Source organism: Rhinolophus hipposideros, assembly GCF_964194185.1.
Source record: "Rhinolophus hipposideros genome assembly, chromosome: 11".
NCBI classification, from domain to species: Eukaryota; Metazoa; Chordata; class Mammalia; order Chiroptera; family Rhinolophidae; genus Rhinolophus; species Rhinolophus hipposideros.
Genome location: NC_138057.1, coordinates 64522564 through 64545567, shown reverse-complemented (window position 1 = coordinate 64545567; position 23004 = coordinate 64522564). Strand labels below are relative to the sequence as shown.

General features: G+C 37.5%; 1 protein-coding gene and 1 pseudogene across 4 annotated transcripts in view; one reads left to right on the top strand and one right to left on the bottom strand.

Moving 5' to 3' along the window:
• The window catches only part of HSDL2 (hydroxysteroid dehydrogenase like 2), a 58909-nt gene extending 36437 nt beyond the window's left edge, over positions 1-22472 (bottom strand). For 2 of the 3 annotated variants that reach the window (XM_081067769.1, XM_081067770.1), the window contains exons 1-4: positions 22214-22472; positions 5172-5335; positions 4102-4200; positions 2632-2746 (exon numbers count right to left, since the gene is read on the bottom strand). In XM_081067769.1, the coding sequence (XP_080923895.1) occupies positions 2632-2746; positions 4102-4200; positions 5172-5335; positions 22214-22230 (395 nt within the window). In that variant the 5' untranslated portion in view covers positions 22231-22472. Of the gene's footprint in view, positions 1-2631; positions 2747-4101; positions 4201-5171; positions 5336-15551; positions 15763-22213 lie in introns of all 3 variants that reach the window. The other variant, XM_081067768.1, reaches the window with a different exon arrangement.
• On the top strand, positions 9872-10553 carry LOC308504701 (nudC domain-containing protein 2-like; annotated as a pseudogene). The gene is made up of 2 exons: positions 9872-9917; positions 10052-10553. The product of its transcript is annotated as a nudC domain-containing protein 2-like (transcript).
• Positions 22473-23004: the final 532 nt, after the last annotated feature.

Genomic DNA, 23004 nt, shown 5'->3' with positions numbered 1-23004 from the left:
TCTGCCTTTTCATTGTGTGATCTTGGTAAAAATACATGTTATAGCATTCTAATTCTCAGTTTTCCTATTTATAAATGTTGATAATACCTGCTACCATCTAGGATTGGCCAATGGATTAAAATGAGGTGACATATATGAGATACTTAAGACAGTGTATATATAAAATACGAAATAAACAACTGCTATTATTAGTATTATAGATACTGATTTATTTCATCTTAGCAGGTGTGGTATTCCTACTATACTCAAATTATAATTTAATAACGTAACTCCCAATACATTTGTCACTTAGTTGTGCCACCACGTTATCAGTTAATCTTTCAACTTTTACTGACTTTCGTGTATTCTCTACCTCACATATCCCTTCACAAAAGCAGGCTGAATTCATCAAGAAAAGGCAGAAATTGCAGGGCTAGCCTAGCTAAGCCAGTGGCAGGAATTAGATAAGGAACCTAAGAACCACCACCAAGAAATGGGTTTGCCCTGGAAAAATCCAAGATGGCATCTGAGACCCCTTCCTAAGCGAACTTTTGACAAACTTTTCTTTATTAGCATACTAAAAGTCGCACCGAGGGGAGGAGATTTAACATTAAAATGAGACATGTGATGCAAGGCTAGACATGTTCCAAGCATATTTTGGAAATGCACATGCTTCCCTTGAAATACAAGAACTCTCCATACTTCCTTGGGAAACTTCCCCACACCTGCCTACTTCCCCATCTGCCTTTAACAATTTCCTATTCCTCAGAATCAGGGAGAAGGAATGAGACATTGGATTAACCTCTCCATTCCTTGGCCAAGGAAGAAAGTTTCTGATTTGCTTTGCTGAATATTGTCTCGACCTATGGAGGTGAGGGACAGCAGGCAGAAAGACCACAATTTTGGGTCTCTCTGACCCCCAATTTAATTTGCACCAATACACAATGCAATATGTCTTTGGGAGCAATATTTCGTTTTATTTGTTTTAAATACTGTTCATAAAGGTAGGCAAATTATTTTACAAAAGACTCAGGTCCAATATTTTAAAATTTTTATTATTAAGCTATAACATTTAAGCTTAGTAACAGTAACTTAATAATTTTATAGCTTTTAGTTTTCTTTAGCATTCAGTAACTTCTAGGACTTTGAACTTATCCATTTTTCTTGTTTAAATTACCAAATGTACAACATTCTTGTTACCATCTACAATGTCTTTTCAAGTTTATGAACTGAATACAGTCAATATCACTAAAGGGTTTTTGTACATATTATTCCTTTCCGAAGGTGCTTCACTTTCATGGGGGTGAGGTGGGGAGGGGCAAACAATATTACAATTGTTAGTCATTAAAACAGTGAAGCTGTACCTCTCAAAGCATCAACAGGAAACAAACCAAATCTATTCCAGGCAATAAGACCATACTTCACAAAAGAAACAGCTCATTTCATTTACTTTAGAGACACTCTTCTCCTCTGACCTAGTAACAAAACCTTTCCACCTGGACTTTGCCCCACTGGCCCTACCAGTACCGATCCTAAATCAGGGGCATCTTTCTACAGCAACATGCCCTACCTCATAGGTTACATTGAAAACTCTTAGCACCACACTCAAGATACCTTGAGCTTCATAAAATAGTTAAGTTTATTGAAAACTTACTGTGTGCTAGGCACTGCACAAATCACTTTTACACGAATTATTTCACTTAATCAGGGTAGCAAGATCAAAGGCCCATAGGACATTTGAGTCAGTGAATAAAGTAAGCTGAGTATAGGAAAAATCAACTGTTCAGATATACAAATTTTATAACTGAATTTCTATAAGCATTTAACATAATACAAACATACAATTCTGGAGATTATGTATTTAATTAAAACTTAAAAATTAAGTGTCTCCCTTCCACCTGACCGCTGCCTTCTAACCCTGTTTCTCTAAATCACGGAAAGTCACATGTCACAGGCCACAAAGCCCTGGGCACCAGGGATCAGGAAAGAGCTCCAGATCCTCGCTGAAACCTCCAAATAGGTCAGTACTTTGGGCCTTATTCCCACTCTTTCCCTGAGGCGGCTTCTCAGGCTTTCCTGAGAAAATAATCTATCTTCCATGAAGAAATGAGGGGCATTAAATAAAAAACAAAACAAAAATTAAAGTGGAAATGTTTCCATTACGAATTTCTCTTTTATAATGTAAAACTTTCCATAGAAGGCCAAAAACCTGACGCCTTTTCTTTGGTCCAAAGGTCAATATCAAGACTTTCCTTTGGCACTGCACTAAGCCTTTAACTGAGACTCATATCTAATTTTTGTTTTTTTTTTTAAATAGCTGTTCATAAATGTAGGAACTTTCAACAGTGAATAGTCTTTGCTTTTAAAAAAGGTTTTTTATTTTAGGCTATCTATTCCTGAGGTATTTGTAGATCTGTTTTCTAACACACTCGTATTTAGTTTTTAGTACCTTAGTGCTCTACAGCTTATATATTCCATTTATAGTTTAACTACGCAAACAGTACTCATTGAGAAAGGTAACTGAACAAGGTTAGTTCCTTTTTTTATAGTTTGAAATCATCATTTCGTTAGTTTTGTTTTGTTTTAAATTGAACCTTCAAATCTACAGTTGTCAGAATGTAGTTTAGGCCATCGTTTTCATTTCCAACTTACGTAAGGTAGGTGCCTCTGGTGTTGACATTGAACATCAAATCCACCCTCTTCGTAGGTGTTTCCAATGTGTTCGTCAAGCTAATAGCACTGGCATTATTCACCAAAATATCAATTCCTGTTTTCAAATAATCAACTTCCTATTAATGTAATTTAAACTTTAGAATAAAAAGAAATAAAAACATTTACTCTGTAGCGTTGAACCCTAAGTTGTTTCACAAATACTTCCTTAAGAAGTAGGAGACTGACCAATATACCAATGCGAGACTCCCAAATGATTTTCACCGGAATCACGGAGATAGGTGAGCAACCAGAACTCCACGGGAAACTGCAAGGCGGCTTGTCCGCGGTGGTTTGTAGCTTCCATTCTTACCTGTTCTCTTACCTCCTCGTCTTCCCTCCGTGTCTCCGAGAACCTTAGCTTAACTTCCTTAAAGTTTCCCCTCCCCCTTAGCATCTTTCCAAGGCCTGCCCTCCTTCCAAGACACCGGTTTCCCTCCTCGCTAAGGCCCTTACTGAAATGAAAGAGCTCCTTTCTGGTCTTGGGAACTGGGGAAAGAGAAAATACCTAGAGTTTCAATTCTAGGCAAATCATCAAAGTAGATCCAGTTTGTTTTGGTAACTCATACATAAAATAAAATGAATCTAGAATAACAATTATTTCTGCATATTCTATCCAGTGACCCCATATGTAACATATGGTAACATTAATTGAGGAGAGGGAAGAGAATGGGATCTGGGGAACTAGTTTTGGTTAGATGTATGTTACTGTTAAGGTCCTAACTTTATATTGGTGTGGGGACAGAGCCAGGAGTGTAGTTTCCAGGCTCTCGGCCTCACGTGGAAAGGTGCTGGCTTGGGTAGTAGATGCCCATCAGCTGTGGCTAGTTGGCCATCAGCTGTAACCAGTGAGCCATTGGCCACTAATATAACTGCCGTGGCTACGCTGGCAGCAAATGGGGGCTAGCAAGAAGATGGGGGCTCAGCTAGCAAGTGGCAGAGTGTGGATTGCAGATTGCAGAGAAGCAGATTGCTAGCAAGTGAGACTGTTTGGCAGAGACAAGTGGATGGCGGGTTGCGGATAGTGTGGCTCCTGCCTCCTGTGTCTCCACCCCAGCCGCCAGTGAGAATATAGTGGTATGACTCCCTTATCTATGGCTCGGTGGGTGTTCCTTTTTGGCCTAGCCACATCCTTCGTTCTTACGTGGGGAACAGGAGCAGAGATCCCGCAGGCCACCCTACGTGACTCCCTGTGTGACAATTGGACATTAGATTCGTTATATTATTCAAAATAATTTTTATCAATTAAAAAAAGTCATCAGATGGTTTTAAGCTACATTTCTGTATGAGCAAATAACTCATTTCTGGTTATACTCTGAACAGACTCAGAAAATTTAAAACAATTTTAATTACAATCATAGTTACACTATATTTTATCGATATTCAATAATTATTTCAGAAGTAAGGTATTACCTCCAAATTTCTCAACTGCTTTCGCCACTGCATTACTGATTTGTTGTTCATCTCTCACATCAACAATACATGGCAAGGCCTTTCCTCCAGCTGCTTCAACTACAGAGGACAAACAAAAAAGCATTCAAATAGTAAACTTTTCATTCTGTTACAAAGAGTCAAAAGAAACAAATACTCTATTTTCAGAAAATCAATATACATAGCTGTCTCTTACAACTATTAGTGACTCCACCCTACAGTAAGACAGATTGTCTAACCCATATCCAGCTTCAGACTAGCTAAGCCAACTCTTTAAAAACAACAAAAACAGGAAGGTAATTTTTAAAAAATTATATGAAAAAGCAATAGAATAAAAATAATCTTAAAAACCTTTATTATGGAAAATTTCAAAAAATATACAAAAATATGAGGACTAGTATAATGAACTACCATGAATCTTCAATGACTGTTAACGTTTTGCCAGTTTAATTTATCTACCTCCAATCCCATTCTATTTCTTACTGGTGTATTTTAGAACAAATTCCAGACATCACTTCACTCGTCAGTACTCCATATGCATTCATTCCCCTAACATAATCATGATGCTATTAACACGACTAACAAAACCAACAATATCAAGTTAAGTGAAACTTTTAAGCCCTCCTTCCTGCTAGGACTGTTCCTAGCACAAAGTCTTAACTATAAGCACTCGATAATTATGTGTGAACTGGAAGTGGTAAAATAAAGACTTGGGAAAGGTGCAAAGAATAAACAACATGGAGAGCTTTTTCAAAGTGTTCACATCATCCACCTCTCAAATTCTCTCGTTCCCACTCCCCCATTCTCCGCTCAGATCCAAGAATCACTGTCCTCATGAGACACAATTTTTAATGGGAGTCTTGTATCACTCAAAAGTGCTGGGGGAGATAAACAGTTCCCGACCACTATTCCAAGGTACAAAATACTTCTTTAAGCGGATAAAATTATTTTTATGGTAGCTTTCAAATAGCTATAATTAAACGCTCCAGCAAATTCTCTACGTGTTGAAACCACGGTGAGGCCATTTCGTGAAATGACATTGTCACACTCACTTTCTTCAGCAGCAGTATAGATTGTGCCTGGAAGCTTGGGGTGTGCTTGGCTGGTCTTTGCAGCAATGACAATATTGGCCCCATCCTTTGCTGCTTTCAATGCAATAGCTTTGCCAATGCCACGGCTTGCACCTGTGATAAAAACTGTACATCCTGCTAGTTTCCTACAAAAGAACAAACGTGACCTTATTAGAAACCCCGATATTCATTTACTTACCAGTATCAGCAACATGTGCATAACTTTCACAGCATATGTTTCCACCTCTGTGAAACTCCCTAAACCTTCCTCCTTTCCCAAATGATAGTTAATAACTCTACTTTGCTCCCACTGTACAATGATTTATAAATCATTCATTACAACTGCAGTTGGCCAGTCTTGCTGTAATTTGGCAAACAAAATTTGCTCAAATGAAAAGTAAATCTTAAAGAGAAATGAGGCATTAATAAAATAAACTACATAAATGTGTATTTTCACACACACACAGGAAAAGTGTGTGTTAACCAAGTGGTTAACCAAGCTTATTTTCGTGTGGCGGGATTATGAATAAATTTTATCAGATTCTTTATATTCAGGATTTTTCAAATTTCCTTCAATAAATACATACCACTTCAAAGAAATCACCTAAAAGAAAGTAGCTATTCAATGGATGCTCATCTTTGCTCAGAATGGAAGCAACTGATGAATGGACAAATAAAATATGGTATGTCCAATACAACGGAATATATACAGCAATGCAAATGAAACACTGATCCATGCTACAACATGGATGAACCTTGGAAACATTATCATCAAAAAGCCAGTCACATTACATTGTTGGTGGGATTGCAGACTGGTGCAGCCACTATGGAAAACAGTATGGAGGTATCTCAAAAATCTGAAAATGGAACTACCCTATGATCCAGTAATTCTACTCCTAGGTATGTATCCGGAGAAATCCAAAACTCTAATTCAAAAATCTTTATGCACTCCTATGTTTACTATACACAATAGCCAAGACATAGAAACAACCGAAATGCCCATTGGTAGATGACTGGATTAAGAAACTCTGGTACATTTTTTATACAATTTTTTACGCAGCCATGAAGAAGAAAGAAATCTTACCATTTGCAACAACATGGATGGACCTAGAGAACATTATGTTAAGTGAAATAACTCAAACAGAGAAAGACAAATACCATATGATCTCACTTATATGTGGAATCTAAAGAAAAGAATAAGTGAATGAACTAATCAGAAACAGTTGAACTAATGAATGAACTAATCAGAAACAGACGAAAAACTGAGGGTTGCTAGAAGGGAGGTGGGGGTAGGGATAAGGGGGAAAGTGAGGGGATTAGAAAACAGTAACCACAAGATGGCCACAGGGTTTTGAAAATTAATTTGGGGAATGTAATCAATAACGTTGTAAAGATTTTGTAGGGTATCCGATGGACACTTGTCTCATTAGAGAGACCACCTCAGGGATGATGTAGATGCCTGATCACTGCGCTGTACACCTGAAGCTGAAGCTGAACAACAATGAATGTCAACTACAAGTTTGTGTGTGTGTGTGTGTGTGTGTATACTTACAAGATTAGGAATAGAGACAGTGGAAATGTAATGGCTCTGTGCGATGTCAGAGGGATAGTGGATGGGGGGAAGGGGATTCACACAGTGTGAGGGATATAAATGATAAACATCTAAGTAAAAAAAAAAGCCAGTCACAAAGGACTACATATATTGATTCCATTTGATTCCATATGAAATATCCAGAATAGGCAAACGTATATACATAAACACAAAGATTACTGGTTGCCTATGGCAGCGGGAGGGGGAAAGGGTGGGGCTGAGGCTTGACAGCTGAGGGGTGTGGGGCTTTTTTTTCCCCCGAGGATGAAAGGGTTTTAAAATTGGTAGTGGTGACGGATGCACAACTCTGTGAATATACTAAAAGCCACTGAATTGAATACTTTAAATGGGTAAATTGTATGGTATGTAAAATACATCTCAATAAAGTTGTTAAACAAACAAACTTAGAAGACTGTAAACAGCTCAGATCAAAAGATTCTCTGATCCAAACGTGCTTAGGCAAGTTCACTGTGCCCATTTACTATTTACTTTTATTAAATTTATTGGGATGACAATGGTTAATAAAATTATGTTTCAAGTGTACAATTCTATAATACATCATCTATATATCGCTTTGTGTGTTCACCACCCAGAGTCAATTCTCCTTCCATCACCATATATTTGACCTCCTTTACACTCTTCTACCACCCACTTCCCCCCTTTCCCGTGGTAACCACTAAACTGTTGTCTGTGTCTATGAGTGTTTGTTTGTCTTATTTATTTGTTGCTTTCAGTTTTATAATCCATATGAGTGAAATCATACAGTTCTCGACTTTTTATCTGATTTATTTCACTTAGCATGATAATCTCAAGATCCATCCACGTTGTCTCAAATGGCAGTATTTCATCTTTACATCCACCCACTATAACTTTAAACCTTGTACTTAACTCAGTTGTTAGGTAAGAAAAAACACACATCTAAAATAAAGTCAAATAACAAGGAGGAAAACCACTTTCTTGTTTACTTTCTAAAGCAAATTAAAAAACACGCCTAAGAAGGATGAAGTGAGGATGGCAAAAATGACAATGATATAGAGAAGAGGGGACAATAAACAGAGATGGAGTAACAGATAAACAAGCTTGCTAAAAGAACAGACAGCTCTTGCCAAGATCTGGAAGATTACACTCCAAAAGTAAGAAATCAGAGGTGAAAGTGGGAGAAGGGTTTTAAAATAAAAAATAACCAGTCTGATAAGAAGGAAAGGGAGTGAAAAGTGAGGAAGAAACAGAGGTGGCAACTGTTTTTAAAAGGCGAAAGATTTATACGATTTGAAAAGAAACCAAAGTACCTGGCAACTGTTTTTAGTCAAATATAGTAAATATACAAAAAGCATACAGAGTGCATAATTTAAAGAACAAAATAAAATGAATAGTAAGAAATTAAAATGGAATATTATCAATACCCCAGAAGGCCCTTCTATTTCTAACTCTATCCTCCTTCCCTCCCCAACGCACAAAGTAACAACTACTTTATTTTCATATTTTTTATTAAAGTATAACTGATAAACAATATTATTAGTTTCAGGTTTATAACATAGTAATTCAACATTAGCTTACAAAGTGAGCACAATAAGTCTAGTAACCATCTGTCATCATACAAAGTTATTATGTTATTATTGACTATATATTCCCTAGGCTACATTACATCCCCGCAACTTATTTATAACTGTAAGTTTGTACTTCTTAACCTTCACCTTTTTTGCCCATCCCCCCCAACCCTCTCCCCTCTGGCAACCATCAGTTTGTTCTCTAACTATGTGTCTGTTTTTGTTTTGCTGTGTTTTTGTTTTTTAGATTCCACATATAAATGAAAGCATGCAGAATTTGTCTTTCTCGGTCTGACTTATTTCACTCCTAGGCCCATCCACGTTGGTAAGATTACATTATTTTTATGGTTGAATAACATTCCACTGTGTATGTATATGCCACATTCTTATTCATTCCTCTTATTGATTGACAACTAGGTTATTTCTGTATTTTGGCTATTGTAAACAATGCTGCAATGAACATGGAACATCTATCTTTTGATTCAGTGTTTTCATTTTCTTCGGATAAAAACCCAGAAGTGGTATTGCTGGGTCATATGGTAGTTTTATTTTCAATTTTTATTGCTGGGTCATATGGTAGTTTTATTTTTAATTTTTTGAGGCATCTCCATACTGTTTTCCACAGTGACTACACTAATTTACAATCCCACCAACAGTGTAGGAGGGTTCCCTTTTCTCCACATCCTAGTCAACACTTATTTGTTGTCTTTTTGATTACAGCCATTCTAACAAGGGTGAGGTGCTACCTCATTGTGGTTTTGATTTGCATTTCCCTACTGACTAGATGCTTAGGATCTTTTCATGTATCTGTTGGTCATCTGTATGACCTCTTTGGAGAAATATCTATTCAGGTCCTCTGCCCATGTTTTAACCAAATTGTTTTTCTGATGTTGAGTTGTATTAATTATTTATATATTTGGGGTATTAACCCCTATTGGATATATCATTTGCAAATATCTCCTCCCATTCAGTAGACTGCCTTTATGTTTCGTTGATAGTTTCAAAGCAAAAATAAACAAACAGAACTACATCAAACTAAAAGCTTTTGCACAGCAAAAGAACTACTCTATTATTACTCATTTCCTCAGTTTTTATTATTACTAATACCGACATATCTGTGTCTGAGCCAGGGGCCAAATCTGACTATACATGTTTGTGTATAGTCCTAGAGCTAAAAATAGTTTCTACAGATGAATATTTATGATTGCTTTGATGATAGGGAGCACTAACTTTGAACCCCAGTTAAGTGAAATATTATATCTGTTATGGATTGAACTATATTTATAAAAAGGATATATTAAAGTCCTAACCTTCAGTACCTCAGCATGTAACATTCTTTGGAAACAGAGTTATTGCAAATATAATTATTATAGGTCCGGCATACCAGAGTAGGGTGGGCTCTTAATCCAATATGACTGGTGTCTTTAGAAGAGGGAAGACTATGGGAAGACAGACACATAAGGAGAATACCATGTGATGACAGACAGTAGAGATTTGAGTATCTTAAAACAAATTAATCTCTCACAGTTCTGGAGGCTAGAAGTATGAAATCAAAGTGTCAGCAGGACTATGACCCCTCTGAAATTCTGGGTAGATACTTTGTGATAAATTATTATGGCAGGCCTAGGAAACTAATATACTCTCCCCCAGCTCCCCCCCCCAAAAGAAAAAAAACAAGAACTACATTCCTCTCATCAGATCTGTATTACAAAAATTACACTCAGCGAGTTCGCTCACTGCAGCTGCAGCCGGGAGCACGTCGGCCCCGTTTGAGGAGCGCAGCGGGTGATTCCGTGAGGGACGCTGTGGGACAGTCGTACCAGACTTTGAGGACAAGTTCATTGACATTCAGGTGCAGCCAGGCTCTCACGCCCTGGATGTCCAGTGCGGCCTGCCCAGCCGGCCAGTGGCGCTAGTCGTGGGGGGCTGTGAGATCCTCTGATTCTCACAAACTCTGATTCTACAATAGCTGATGAGGGAACGTGGACTTTGGAGGACAGAAAAATGATTCCTATTGTTCTTACAAAGACAAAGAGATGCAGCAAATTGTTGGATTCTCTTCTAGAATCTGAATACGCAGCTGATCCTTGGGTGCAAGACCAAATGCAGAGAAAACTTACATTAGAGAGATTCCAGAAAGAAAATCCTGGTTTTGACTTCAGTGGAGCAGAAATCTCAGGAAACTACACTAAAGGGGGACCAGATTTCTTAAGTCTTGAGAAATGACGGTTTTATTTTGGGGTTTTTTTGCGGCATTCTGTGGATCTTAGCGGATGTTGCCATCTTGATCAAAGGAACAGATTATGTGGTGGGAGAAAAATGTGGATGCCTACAGTTAGCAAATTGCAAAATATATTTAAATAATGGTTCTGAAAATTGCATTCAAATGTGATTTACGTAGGAAACATCTTAAATACTGTGGGAACTATTCTATTGATACATGGTAACTTTTTTCCAGACCTGTTTTTGCTCAGCATGAAATTTTATATGCTACATTTTACTAATTTCATATTGAACCTATATTTTTATTGCAAAAAAATTAGAGTGTAGGTCATATGAAATGACAGGGTACCTTCAGACAAAATTAGGTTTTTCTTTCAATAAATGTGATACAAGAATAATGTTCAATAAACTTTTCTAAGTAGGAATCCTATACCCCTTTGTCTAAATACACCCACCAGTTCACACAAGGGAATTACATTACTGAAAAAAATTTTAAGAAAGGGAAAAACAATCTACAGATATTTTCTAAGTTAATTTTAGGAGTTAATGAAAACTTCTGAGTTAGTATATTATTCCTTGAGAGATGGCTTTATGTCAAGAAATTGAAAAATAGAAATGGCTTAATACAAAATAGATTTGGTGAAATGAATACGATTATTGGTTGAGTCCATTGTTAGTGACAAAAAACAAATTATGGTCAGTGATTACAAGTCAGTGACATCATTTTGATCATCACTGATCCAGACATACAGGTAAGAATTGTCTTGAAATTTTATTTCATCCTTTTTATCTCCTTTTTAATTAAAGAAAATGTTGTAAACAATCTCAAATGTATAGAAAAGTTACATGTAAAGTACACAGAATTTTTTTTTATTTTCCCTGAACTGTTTGTCTGTTCATGACAAGATGCCCCATCACCTCTGAGTACCTTAGTGTGTATTTCCTTGAAAGGACATGCTCTTACATAACTGCAATATGGAAAAATCAGGAAATTATCAAAAAAAAGTTATACTCAGTTATTTTGAATGTCATCAATAAAAAATATTGTGGAAATTGGTTTTCTCGTGTTATACATACATCTGATATGTATGATGTTATATATACATTTCTTAAACCTACATAATAGCTCCAATCTTGCTTCTTGCCCAAAAAGCCTAAAATATTTACTATCTGGCCCTTTACAGAATAAGTTTTGACTAATCATGGTCCAGATAATACACTGTTTAATTTTTGCCTAACTGAACTTTATGTAATAGATTCACATAGTAACTGTCATTCTATAATTTGCTTTTTTCACAAAACATTGTTGATTTATCCATGTTGGTACAACTAGCCACGATTCTTTTAATTAATATGCAATATTCCATACACAAATATACTATCAATTACTTATTCATTCTATTGTTTATGGACTTTCTTTAGGGCATGTATGTTTAATGGTGAAATTGCTGGATTATACAGGACACTGTTGTAGATTAAACATGGCCACAAATCCTTTGGCATTCCTTCCAGCAAGAGTAGCACATTTTTGGGGAAACACCAGAAGCATGGTGGCATGAAAGATCCCCTTGATCTCTTCCACTGAAGTTACACAAGTTGAACAGCTATAATTCAACAAAGGGTTCCCTGCACAGCACACAAACACATCTGAGAGATCCGTGCATTGAAACATCCGAAGGGACATGAACAGGGGAGAAGGGAAAGGAGAAGAGTAGACAGGTACCACAGACACAGCCTGTAGCTCACTGCAGTCCGCAGAAAGGGGAGGAATCAGGCTGCAGGGGCTCTGTTTATAGCACTGAGCATTCCTGCTTGAGTGATCAGCATATAGTACAGTTATCAAGGCAGAGAACAAATATAGAAGTGCAACAGCTGTGTTCTAGCAGCCACCACTGCCAAGCAGAAAACAAAGTCATGGGCCTGTCCACACCCCTGCACCATCCCAGGGCTAGCAGTGGGCCCCAGAAGGAACTGCAGCAGTGGGTGTCTGGTTAAAAAGCAGAATATCTACAGCCCTGAGAACTAAAGAGACAGCTCCTGAGTGGCAGATGCACACTGTGGCTAATCCCAGTGCAAGGGTGGAGGAGATACAGAAGTGAGGCAGCTGAGGCCCAGCAGTTGCCTTTACTGGGAGGAGACCAAAGCCACTAACACACTAGCGGCCTCTTCCAGCCCACCCTACTCCCTCCCATCTAGGCTGATCCCAGTGGGAGGCACCCGGGACACCTTAGGCATCATAACACTGTATCTGGCTGCTGGGGTAGTGCCAGGATTTCAGAGGCTTAGAACTCCATGGCCTACCATATTCTCCCATAGGGGTGGTGCCTAAAGATCAAGGCAACCTGGTCACAGAGGAGAGGCCCACCTCCCCAGGGAATACAAGGTATTTTCCACTGACCAGCAGAGATCCAAGAAGCTGGAGCAGTGCAAGAGAAAACAAAACACTTGCGCTTCAGCACCACCTACTGGAAAACAAAAGAAAGACCTCTTCTAATCAACTGGCTGAAATGGTATTACTCTTAAAAAAAAGTTCATTCTCGTCAGTGTCTAGGCAGAGAAATACTCCATCAAATACCATGAATAACCAATGTAATAAGTCAGCTCAGAAGGAAAAGAAAAACTAGTCAGAAAATAAACTTAAGGACATGCAAATATATGACTTTAAATGACAGAGAATTCAAGATTGCAGTTTTGAAAAAACTCAACAAGATGCAAGAAAACTCAGACTGGCAGTTTAAAGAACTCAAAAATAAAATCAATGAACAAAAGAAATACTTTATCAAAGAGATTGAAATTTTAAAAATGAACCGAATAGAAATTCTAGAGCTGAAGAACTCAATAAAAGAGATGAACAGTGAAATAGCAAGCTTAGTAAATAGAGCTGACCAGAAGGAGGAAAGATTAGGTTGGTGCAAAAGTACTTGTGGTTTAAAAGGTTAAAAAACTGCAAAAACCAAAATTACTTTTGCACCAACCTAAAAATTAGTGATATTGAAGACAGAAATCTGGAAATGACACAGATGGAAAAGAGACTTGAGAGTTTAAAAAAAAATAGAAAAGAAACAATTCTGCAAGAACTATCTCACTTCATCAGTAAGAACAACATAAGAATGATACACATACCAGAAGGAGAAGAGGGGAGAAGGAATCGGAGAACCTATTCAAACACATAGTCAATGATAACTTCCCAAACCTATAAAAAGAACTGGATCCTTGGATCCAAGAAGCAAACAGAACACCTAATTATCTCAATTCAAAAGGGCCTTCTCCAAGGCACATTATATTAAAACTGTCGAAAATTAATAACAATGAAAGAATTCTCAACGCAGCCAGAGAAAAGAAGACAGAAACCTATCAAGGAAATCCCATTAAATTATCATTGGTAATTTTCAGCAGAAACTCAACAAGCCAGGAGGGAGTGGAATCAAATATGCAAACTATTGAAAGAGAGATTACCAACCAAGAATAATATATCTAGCGAAATTATCCTTTAGATATGAAGGAGAAATAAAGACCTTTCTAGACATACAGACGCTGAGAGAATTTTCCACCACTAAGTCTGCATTACAGAAAATACTGAAGCGGGTTATTCTATCTGAAACAAAAAGACAAAAGAAGACAAAACTGTAGGTAAGATGACTAACAGACAGACAGAAGCAGGAAATTGCAATCCTTATTCAGAATAGGGTGCTATACACTTAAATATAAAGGGTAAAGGAGATAAAAGCACTAAAAAGAGAGAAGAAAAAGACAATAGCTACTGCAACTCAGAAATGAACTCAGCATAAATAGGGATAATCTGTGACAACAAAAACATAAAACAGGAGAGGGTAAAGGTCTGAATTTGCAAAAAGGAATGGAAATAAGATACATGCAGAAGAAAAAGAACTACGGCATATGTACTGTATATCTGAAACTTTCTTTTACATAAACTAAATGGCAACCACACACACATACAAAAAAAATTCAGAACTGAGACACATTACATAAAAAAAAAAAAAAAAGGAAACAGAGGAAAAAAATCATAGAATACCACCAAACTAAAATAACAGACAGAAACACAAGGGCAAACAAACAACGGAGACACCAAGCTATGAGAAAACAAAAGATAAAATGGCTATAGGAAATCCTCATATATCAGTAATCATCCTAAATGTAAATGAAAGTGAACTCACAATAAAAAGGCACAGAGGAGCAGATTGGATCAAAAAACAAAACACAACCATATGCTGCCTTCAAGAGACACATCTCAGTCACAAGGACAAATATAGATTCAAAGTGAAAGGGTAAAAAAATGATACTCCAAGCAAATGGCATCCAGAGAAAATCAGGTATAACAGTACTTATATCCGACGAAACAGACTTCAAGATAAAAAAGGTAGCAAGAGATAAAGATGGACATTTCATAATGATAAAGGGGACAATATATCAAGAAGACATAACACTTACCTATCTATCTATTCCCAATTAGGGAGCACCAAAATATATGAAGCTACTAACAAAACTAAAGAGAGAAACTGACAAAAACACAATTATAGTTGGGCATCTAAATACCCCATTAAAGACTATAGATAAGTCATCCAAAAAGAAAATACAGTGGTACATCGGTTTTCGAACATAATCCATTCTGGAAGACTGTTTGAATTCTGAAACGTTCGAGAACAGCTGACAGCTAGGGCTCAGGATCTTACACTCAGTGGAAGCCATGTAACATGTTCGACTTCCGATGCATGTTCAAAAACCGAAGCATTTACTTCTGGGTTTACGGCATTCATAAACCGAAATGTTCGTCAATGGAGATGTTCGAAAACCGAGATACTACTGTATTGGCTTTAAATGACACTTTAAACCAAATAGACATAATCGGCATTTACACAGACTTTCATCCCAGAACACCAGATTATACATTCTTCTCTAGTGCACATGGAACATTCTCAAAGATAGATCATATGTTGGGACACAAAAATAGTCTCAACAAATTTAAGAAGACTAAAATCATACCAAGTGTATTCTCCAACCACGATGCTTTGAAATTGGAGATCAACTGCAAAAAGAAAGGGGACGGGCCAACCCGGTGGCTCAGACGGATAGAGCTCCATGCTCCTAACTCCGAAGGCTGCCGGTTCAATTCCCACATGGGCCAGTAGGCTCTCAACCACAAAGTTGCCAGTTCAATTCCTCGAGTCCCGCAAGGGATGGTGGGCTCCGCCCCCTGCAAGTAAGATTGAACACGGCACCTTGAGCTGAGTTGCCTCCTGGATAGCTCAGTTGGCTGGAGTGTGTCCTCTCAACCACAAGGTTGCCAGTTCGATTCCTCGACTCCCGCAAGGGATGGTGGGCTGCGCCTCCTACAATTAGCAACAGCAACTGAACCTGGAGCTGAGCTGTGCCCTCCACAACTAAGACTGAAAGGACAACAACTTGAAGCAGAACGGCACCCTCCACAACTAAGATTGAAAGGACAACAACTGGACTTGGAAGAAAGTCCTGGAAGTACACACTGTTCCCCAATAAAGTCCTGTTCCCTTTCCCCAATAAAATTAAAAAAAAAAAAAAGTGGGAAAAACCACAAATATATGGAGATTAAACAACATGCTACTAAAAACTGACTGGATCAAAGAAATAAAAGGAGAGATCAAAAGATACACAGAAACTAGTAAGAATGAAAATACAACATATCAAAAATTTTGGGATACAGCAAAGTGGTAATAAGACGGAAATTTACATCATTACAGGCTTATCTCAAGAAACAAGAAAAATCGCAAATACACAACCTAACTTAACAACTTAAAGAGCTAGAAAAAGAACAACAAATGAAGCCCAAAGTCAGAAGAAGGAAGAAAATAATAAAAATTAGAGCAGAATTAAATGAACTAGAGAACAAAAAGACAATAGAAAAAAATTAACGTAACAAAGACCTGCTTCTTTGAAAAGATTAATAAAATTGACAACCCCCTGGCTAGACTCACTAAGGAATAAAGAAAAACCACAAATAAAATCAGAAATGAAAGAAGTTACAATGAATACCACAGAAATACAAAAGATCATACAAGAATACTATGTATATGCCATCAAATTCAATAAACTAGAAAAAACAAGCTCTTAGAAATATACAGAGGGTGCCAAAAATATGCATACACACTTTAAGATAAATCTTTTAAAATGTGTTCACATTGTTATTGGCACTTCTGGTATCATCTTCCTTCCTAGACTGAATCACGAAGAACTGAAAAATCTAAATAGACTGAGCAACAGTAAAGACATTGACACAATCAAAAACTTCCCAAAAAGTAAAAGTCTAGGATGGCTTCACTAGTGAATTCTACCAAACATTCAAAGACGATTTAACACTTGTCCTTCTAGAATTCTTCCAAAAAAAAAATTGAAGAGGCAATACTTCGTAACACATTTTATGAGGCCAACATTACCCTGATACAAAACCTTGGTAAGGATAACACAAAAAAAAGAAAGCTATAAACCAATATCTCTCATGAATAAAGATGCAAAAATCCTCAACAAAATACTAACAAGTCAAAAACAACAATACATTAAAAAGATTACACATCACTATCAAGTGGGGTTCATTCCAAGGGCATAAGGATAGTTCAACATACACATATCAATGTGATACACCATATAAAACAAAACAAAGGATAAAAGTCATATGATCACATCAATAGATGAAGAAAAGGCATGTAAGATACAGAACTCATTTATGATTAAAACACTTAATAAAATGTGTATAGAAGGGGATCAAATATATGGTGATGGAAGGAGAACTGACTCTGGGTGGTGAACACGCAATGGGATTTATAGACGATGTAATACAGAATTGTACACCTGAAATCTATGTAAATTTACTAACAATTGTCACCCCAATAAAATTAATTAAAAAAAAATGTGTATAGAAGGAAATTACCTCAATATAATAAAGGCCATATACAACAAACCCTCAGCTAATATCATACTTAATGATGAAAACTGAAAGCTTTTCCTCTACAATGAGAAAAAAGAAAACGATGCCTTCTCTCACCACTGTTATGGTGACATAGTGTTGGAAGTCCTAGCCAGAGCAATCAGGCAAGAAAAAAAAATAAAGGGCACCCTAACTGGGAATGAAGAAGTCAAACTGTCACTTTTTGCAGACAACATGATTCTTTATATAGAAAACTCTAGAGATTCCATGAAAAAAAAAAAGAAACAATAAACAAGTAAAGTTGCAAGATACAAAATCAATGTACAAAAATCCATTGTCACTACACACTAACAATGACATTTCAGGAAAAAAAAAAGAAAAAAATCCTTTTGCAAGTGCAATAAAATACCTAGGAATAAATTTAACAAAGGATGTGAAGGACATATTCATATACATTAAAAACTACAAGACATTATTAAAAGAAATTGAAGAAGACACAAAGAAATGGAAAGATATTCCATGTTCATGGACTGGAAGAATCAACATAGTTAAAATGGGCATGTTACCCAAAGCAATATACAGATTTAATGCAATCCCCATCAAAATCTCAATGGCATGTTTTAAAGAAATAGAACCAAAAAAAAAAAATCATCAGGTTTGTATGAAATCACAAAAGACCCCAAACAGCCAAAGCAATCCTGAGAAAAAAACAACAAAGCCAGAGGTATCACACCTCCTAACTTCCAACTATACTTCCAAGCAACAACAATCAAACAGCATGATACTGACAGCAAAATAGACACGCAGACCAATGGAACAGAACTGAGAACCCAGAAATAATCCACATACATATGGGCAAATAATTTTTGACAAAGAAGTCAAAATCATACAATGGAGAAAAGACAGCCTCTTCAATAAATGGTGCTGGGAAAACTGGAAAGCCACAGGCAAAAGAATGAAACTAGACTGCTACATTTCACCAATTACCAAAATTAATTCAAAATAGGTCAAAGACCTAAATATAAGACCTGAAACAATTAATTGCATAGAAGAAAACATAGGTACTAAACTTAGGGATCCACATTTTTTCTTGGCTTTATTCCTGCCTGGGTCTTTCAGTCTTTTTAACTTTTTCCAATTTTTAATTTGTAAATCATTTTAAACAAAGAAAAATTGTAAGAATAAGAATAGTACAAAGAATACACATACATCCTTCGCCCAGATTCATATGTTGTTAACATTTTACCCATTGCTTTAGCATTTATACTCATTCTCTCTCTCCCTTTATCTTTCTGTATATCTTATTTTTTCTGAACTACTTAAAAGAAAGTTGAATACATCATGACCTGTTTTTTTCATAACCAGTTATCAACTTCAGTAAATGTAACACTGGTACAATAACTACTTTTATCTAATATACTGTAAATATTTCAATTTTGTCAATTGACCCAATAATGACCTTTAGAGTAATTTTTGCCCTCCAGTACAGGATCAGGTAGTGCATTTATTTTTCATATTTCTTTAGTCTTCTTTAATCTAAAACATTTTTGCAGCCTCTCGTCTTTTATGATATTGACTTTTTGAATAATACAGTGCCACTCATTTTTAAAATAGAATGCTTCTCATGTTGGATTTGGCTGACGTGTCCTCATGATTAGATTCAGGTTATTTATTCTAGCCAGAGTATGTAATATTGTGTCCACAGTATATCACACCTGGAAGCACACATTTGTACTTATTGGTAATGTTAATTTTGATCATCCAATCATGGTGCTATCAGATTTCTCCACTATATAATTACTCTTTTTTTCCCTTGCAACTAATAAACAATCATTGCAAAGACATTTTAAAGGCCTTTTATTAAAGTTTTATTACGGAATTTTCAAATACATTCAAAAATAGAGAAAACAGTATAATAAGCTCCCATGTTTACTCAACAATTATAAAAATGTTGAGCAAGTATTAGAAAGCATCTCAGAGGTCATGTAATGTCACCTATAAATATGCATCTTTAATTTTTTTACATAACAATGTCATTATAAGAAAATTAATAATTCCTCAGTATCATTCAGTACCTACCCATATTCAAAGTTGTATAACTATCTCATACCCCAATTATTGCTTTAAAAAGACCTATCTTTTCTGCCTTTGGTCTAGCTGGATTGATTCCTAGTACGATAAAAGACATCTTCCTCATTCAGAGTCTCAGGCATTGCAGAAAGAAAGGCAAAGGAAGCTTCTCCTCTTAACCTGAAGCCTGGATCTGCACTACTACTAAGATCTCCTCCAGCTTTAAAGCACTAGAACCAGAGTATAGAAGGTGAGGGGGAAAGTGGGGAGAAGGGAGGGAGAGAGGGATGGGGTGAGAGGAAGAGAGAGACAGAGAGACAGAGAGAGAAAGGTCCCAACTTGCTAATGTAGAGTTAACCTACACTATAATTTATCAAAATTCTCTGGTACCTCAAAATCAAAATAAAGGTGATTAAAAAACCCAAAAAACTATACAAGCTATTCTAAAGTCATCTGGAAAAATAAACGTCCAAGAATAACTAGGAAAATTCTGAAAAAGAATCCAAATGAGGCAAAAACTAACATTCCCAGATATTAAAACATTTTATAAAACAAGAACAATTAAAATGGGTTGGTACTGAGGAGACAGACCAAATAGAATTAAAAAATCAAGAAATAGACACCTACATATCCAAGAATTTAGTATATGATAGAGGTGGAATTTCTGACAGAAAGGAAAAGGTAACTAGTCAGTCAATGGTGCTGGGACTATAGCCAGCCACCAGAACCAAAATGAAGTGGGCTTCCTAACTCAATTCCTATGCCACAATAGTATGCAAAATACTAGTTCATCTCAAGTGGATAAAACAATTTGAGCGCAAAAATATATATATAGATAGATATTAGATGAATATTTACCAATTTTTTAAAAAATCTTGATTTAAAATTCCCTTATAGGTTTGCACAAAAACCTTAAAAGATTGATAACTCTGACTCAATAAAAATACATATCTGCATAATAAAGAGTGTAACTAAAGTTAATACATTGAAAAAAACTGAAAAATATTTGTGACATATACAACATAGAACGAATTTTTAAAAATAGAGCTCTCAGAGATCAATCAAAAACCTAGTCGTGTAAAGCCAGGTAAAGAAAAAGCTACACAGATGGCTTTAAACCAGGATTTCTCAATCTCTGCACTAATGACATCTTGGATGAGATAATTCTCTGCTGTTCGGGGCTAGCCTCTGCATCATAGGATGTTTACCAGTATCCCTGGATTCCATTCATTAGATATCAGTAACACTCCCTCAACTGTGGCAGTCAAAAATGATCCCAGATATTGCCAAATGTCCTATGGGGGTCAAAAGCACACTTTGATGAGAACCACTGCTTTAAACATACAAAAAGATCCTTATCCTCACTCGTGATACCAATTTTTACTAAAATGAGGTTCTACCTTTTCTCTAGATTTTTATTATCAAAACAAACATTGTTATTATCAAACATTTTGTGGTTTGCCAACATGTTGGATTAGGAAATATCATTCATTGTTTTAGGCGTGCCTTTTTGGAGAGCTATTAATATTAGCTATCAAAATTTAAAGTGCATATACTATTTGACCCAGCAACTTCACTTCTAGGAATTTATCATGTAGATACACTTAAATTATGTGCAAACAGGTGAATACAAGGATAATCACTGCAGCAAAGAATAACAAAAACTAGAAATGATCTGGTATCCAGTGACGGGAAGGTAGTTAAATAAATTATGGTACATCAATAGAATACTATGCAACCAATAAAAGGGTGGAAAATCTGCATGTACTGAAAAGGGGTGTCCCAAGACGTATTAGGTAAAAACAGCAAGGCCCAGAAGAGAGTTTATTACCATTAAAAGTGGCGTGTATATGTGTGTGTTTAATGTGGTATACAAAATGTTTATAAATGCATAGAATGTCTTTGGGAAAATATCAGAAAGTAACTGGAGCACTGGACGTTAAGAATGAGGAAACTCACTTTTTACACCGTTTTGAGCTGTTTTGTCTCTTGGCCCTGTGCTTGCATGTTTTAAGCAAATTACATAAAGGACATGACACTCAGCCAGGACACCCATAATTTATACAAACGAAGACGAATGAACGGTGGTTGCCAGGCGCTGGGGTAATGGGTAAAGAGTTGTTTAATGGGTATAAAGTTTGTTTTGCAAGTTGAAAAAGTTCTAGATTGGTTGCACAGCAGTGCAAACACAGTAGCACTACTGAACAGTACACAAAAATGTACAGGTTGGCAAATTTTGTAATAGTTTGCATTTAGAAATCCTTTTAAAGTGAACAAAACCCGGAAGATACCAAGTTTACTAATTTGAAAATCGCTTTTTTTATTATTCCAGAATTAGAGGCACAAGTGTCCAGGTGACCTTTCACCTAGATCTTGCATGCCTACATCAAAACACGCAGCTATTGCTAAACCCAAGATGGAGCCTGCCCTAAGGGTCGCGGGGTAACCCCTTCCGGATCCTTTGATGTCGGCCACCCTGCAGTATACAACTTTTGGTTACTTTTGCCGCGTTACCGCAGATTCTAGCGACAGTGCCTCTAGCGCGGCAGACCAGCGTTCCAGAACGCGCGGCAGCTTCAGTAACCCTCCCCGCTCCGCCCCCTCCAATCCACTCCGGCCCCACCGCCGCACACTCCGCGCGGCCCCGTTTTTCCCCGCCGCGCCCCTATCCCCTTACCCGGTGTTGGGTAACATGACTTTCGTATATCAGAATCGGTGGTGACCACAGCGACAGCGAGCGGAAAGTGGGAAGTCTTTCTCTCCGCATTTAATCCCGCCCCAGACCCCGCCCCGAGACTTTGCCCCAGGCCAGCAAGGAGTGGGCGCTCCAAGCCTGAGGTAGCTGAGTGCGCCTGCGCAGCTGTGGGCCTCCGGGCGCGGGGCTGGTATTCACCTCCCCCTTGCCTGGCCCCTGGAAACCCGCTCTCTGCGCAAGCGCCGTGAGAGACACCTCCGTCCCGCCCCTCTCGCGGGCTCTACGAAGACAATCGGACTCCCACCCGCGTCTAGCGTAGTGGGCGCGTCAGCTGCTACATACGCCTTTCCCGGGCTGGTACAGGCTTCCTCGTGGCAGCACTGTGTTCCTGTGCCAGCGGGGAACCAGGAGGGCTGGGGCGCGGCTTCTGAGCCGACTCCGACCGGGGAATGCTTTGGCGCTCGGTCGTCTCTCCCTCCACGCCCAAATGGGGGCGCCTGCCGGGCTGCACGCGCTCCCTCGGAGGCTCCCCTTAGGGAAAGCTTTTCCTCGCGGATGCACTTGCTACCAGAAGCCGGCCAGCGTCGCATTTAGACTCTCCCGCGGAATCTGGAGTAAAGCCAGCCGATCTCGGGGGTCTGTAGATAACACGGGTGAAGGGCAGTTTCTGGATCAGAGCTCTTTAATCGTTGTGCAAAAAAAATTTGTAATTCACTCTGGTTTTTCCATTCTTAGCCAATATCTCGGCGAGGTAACTCCCATTCTAAGTGCTG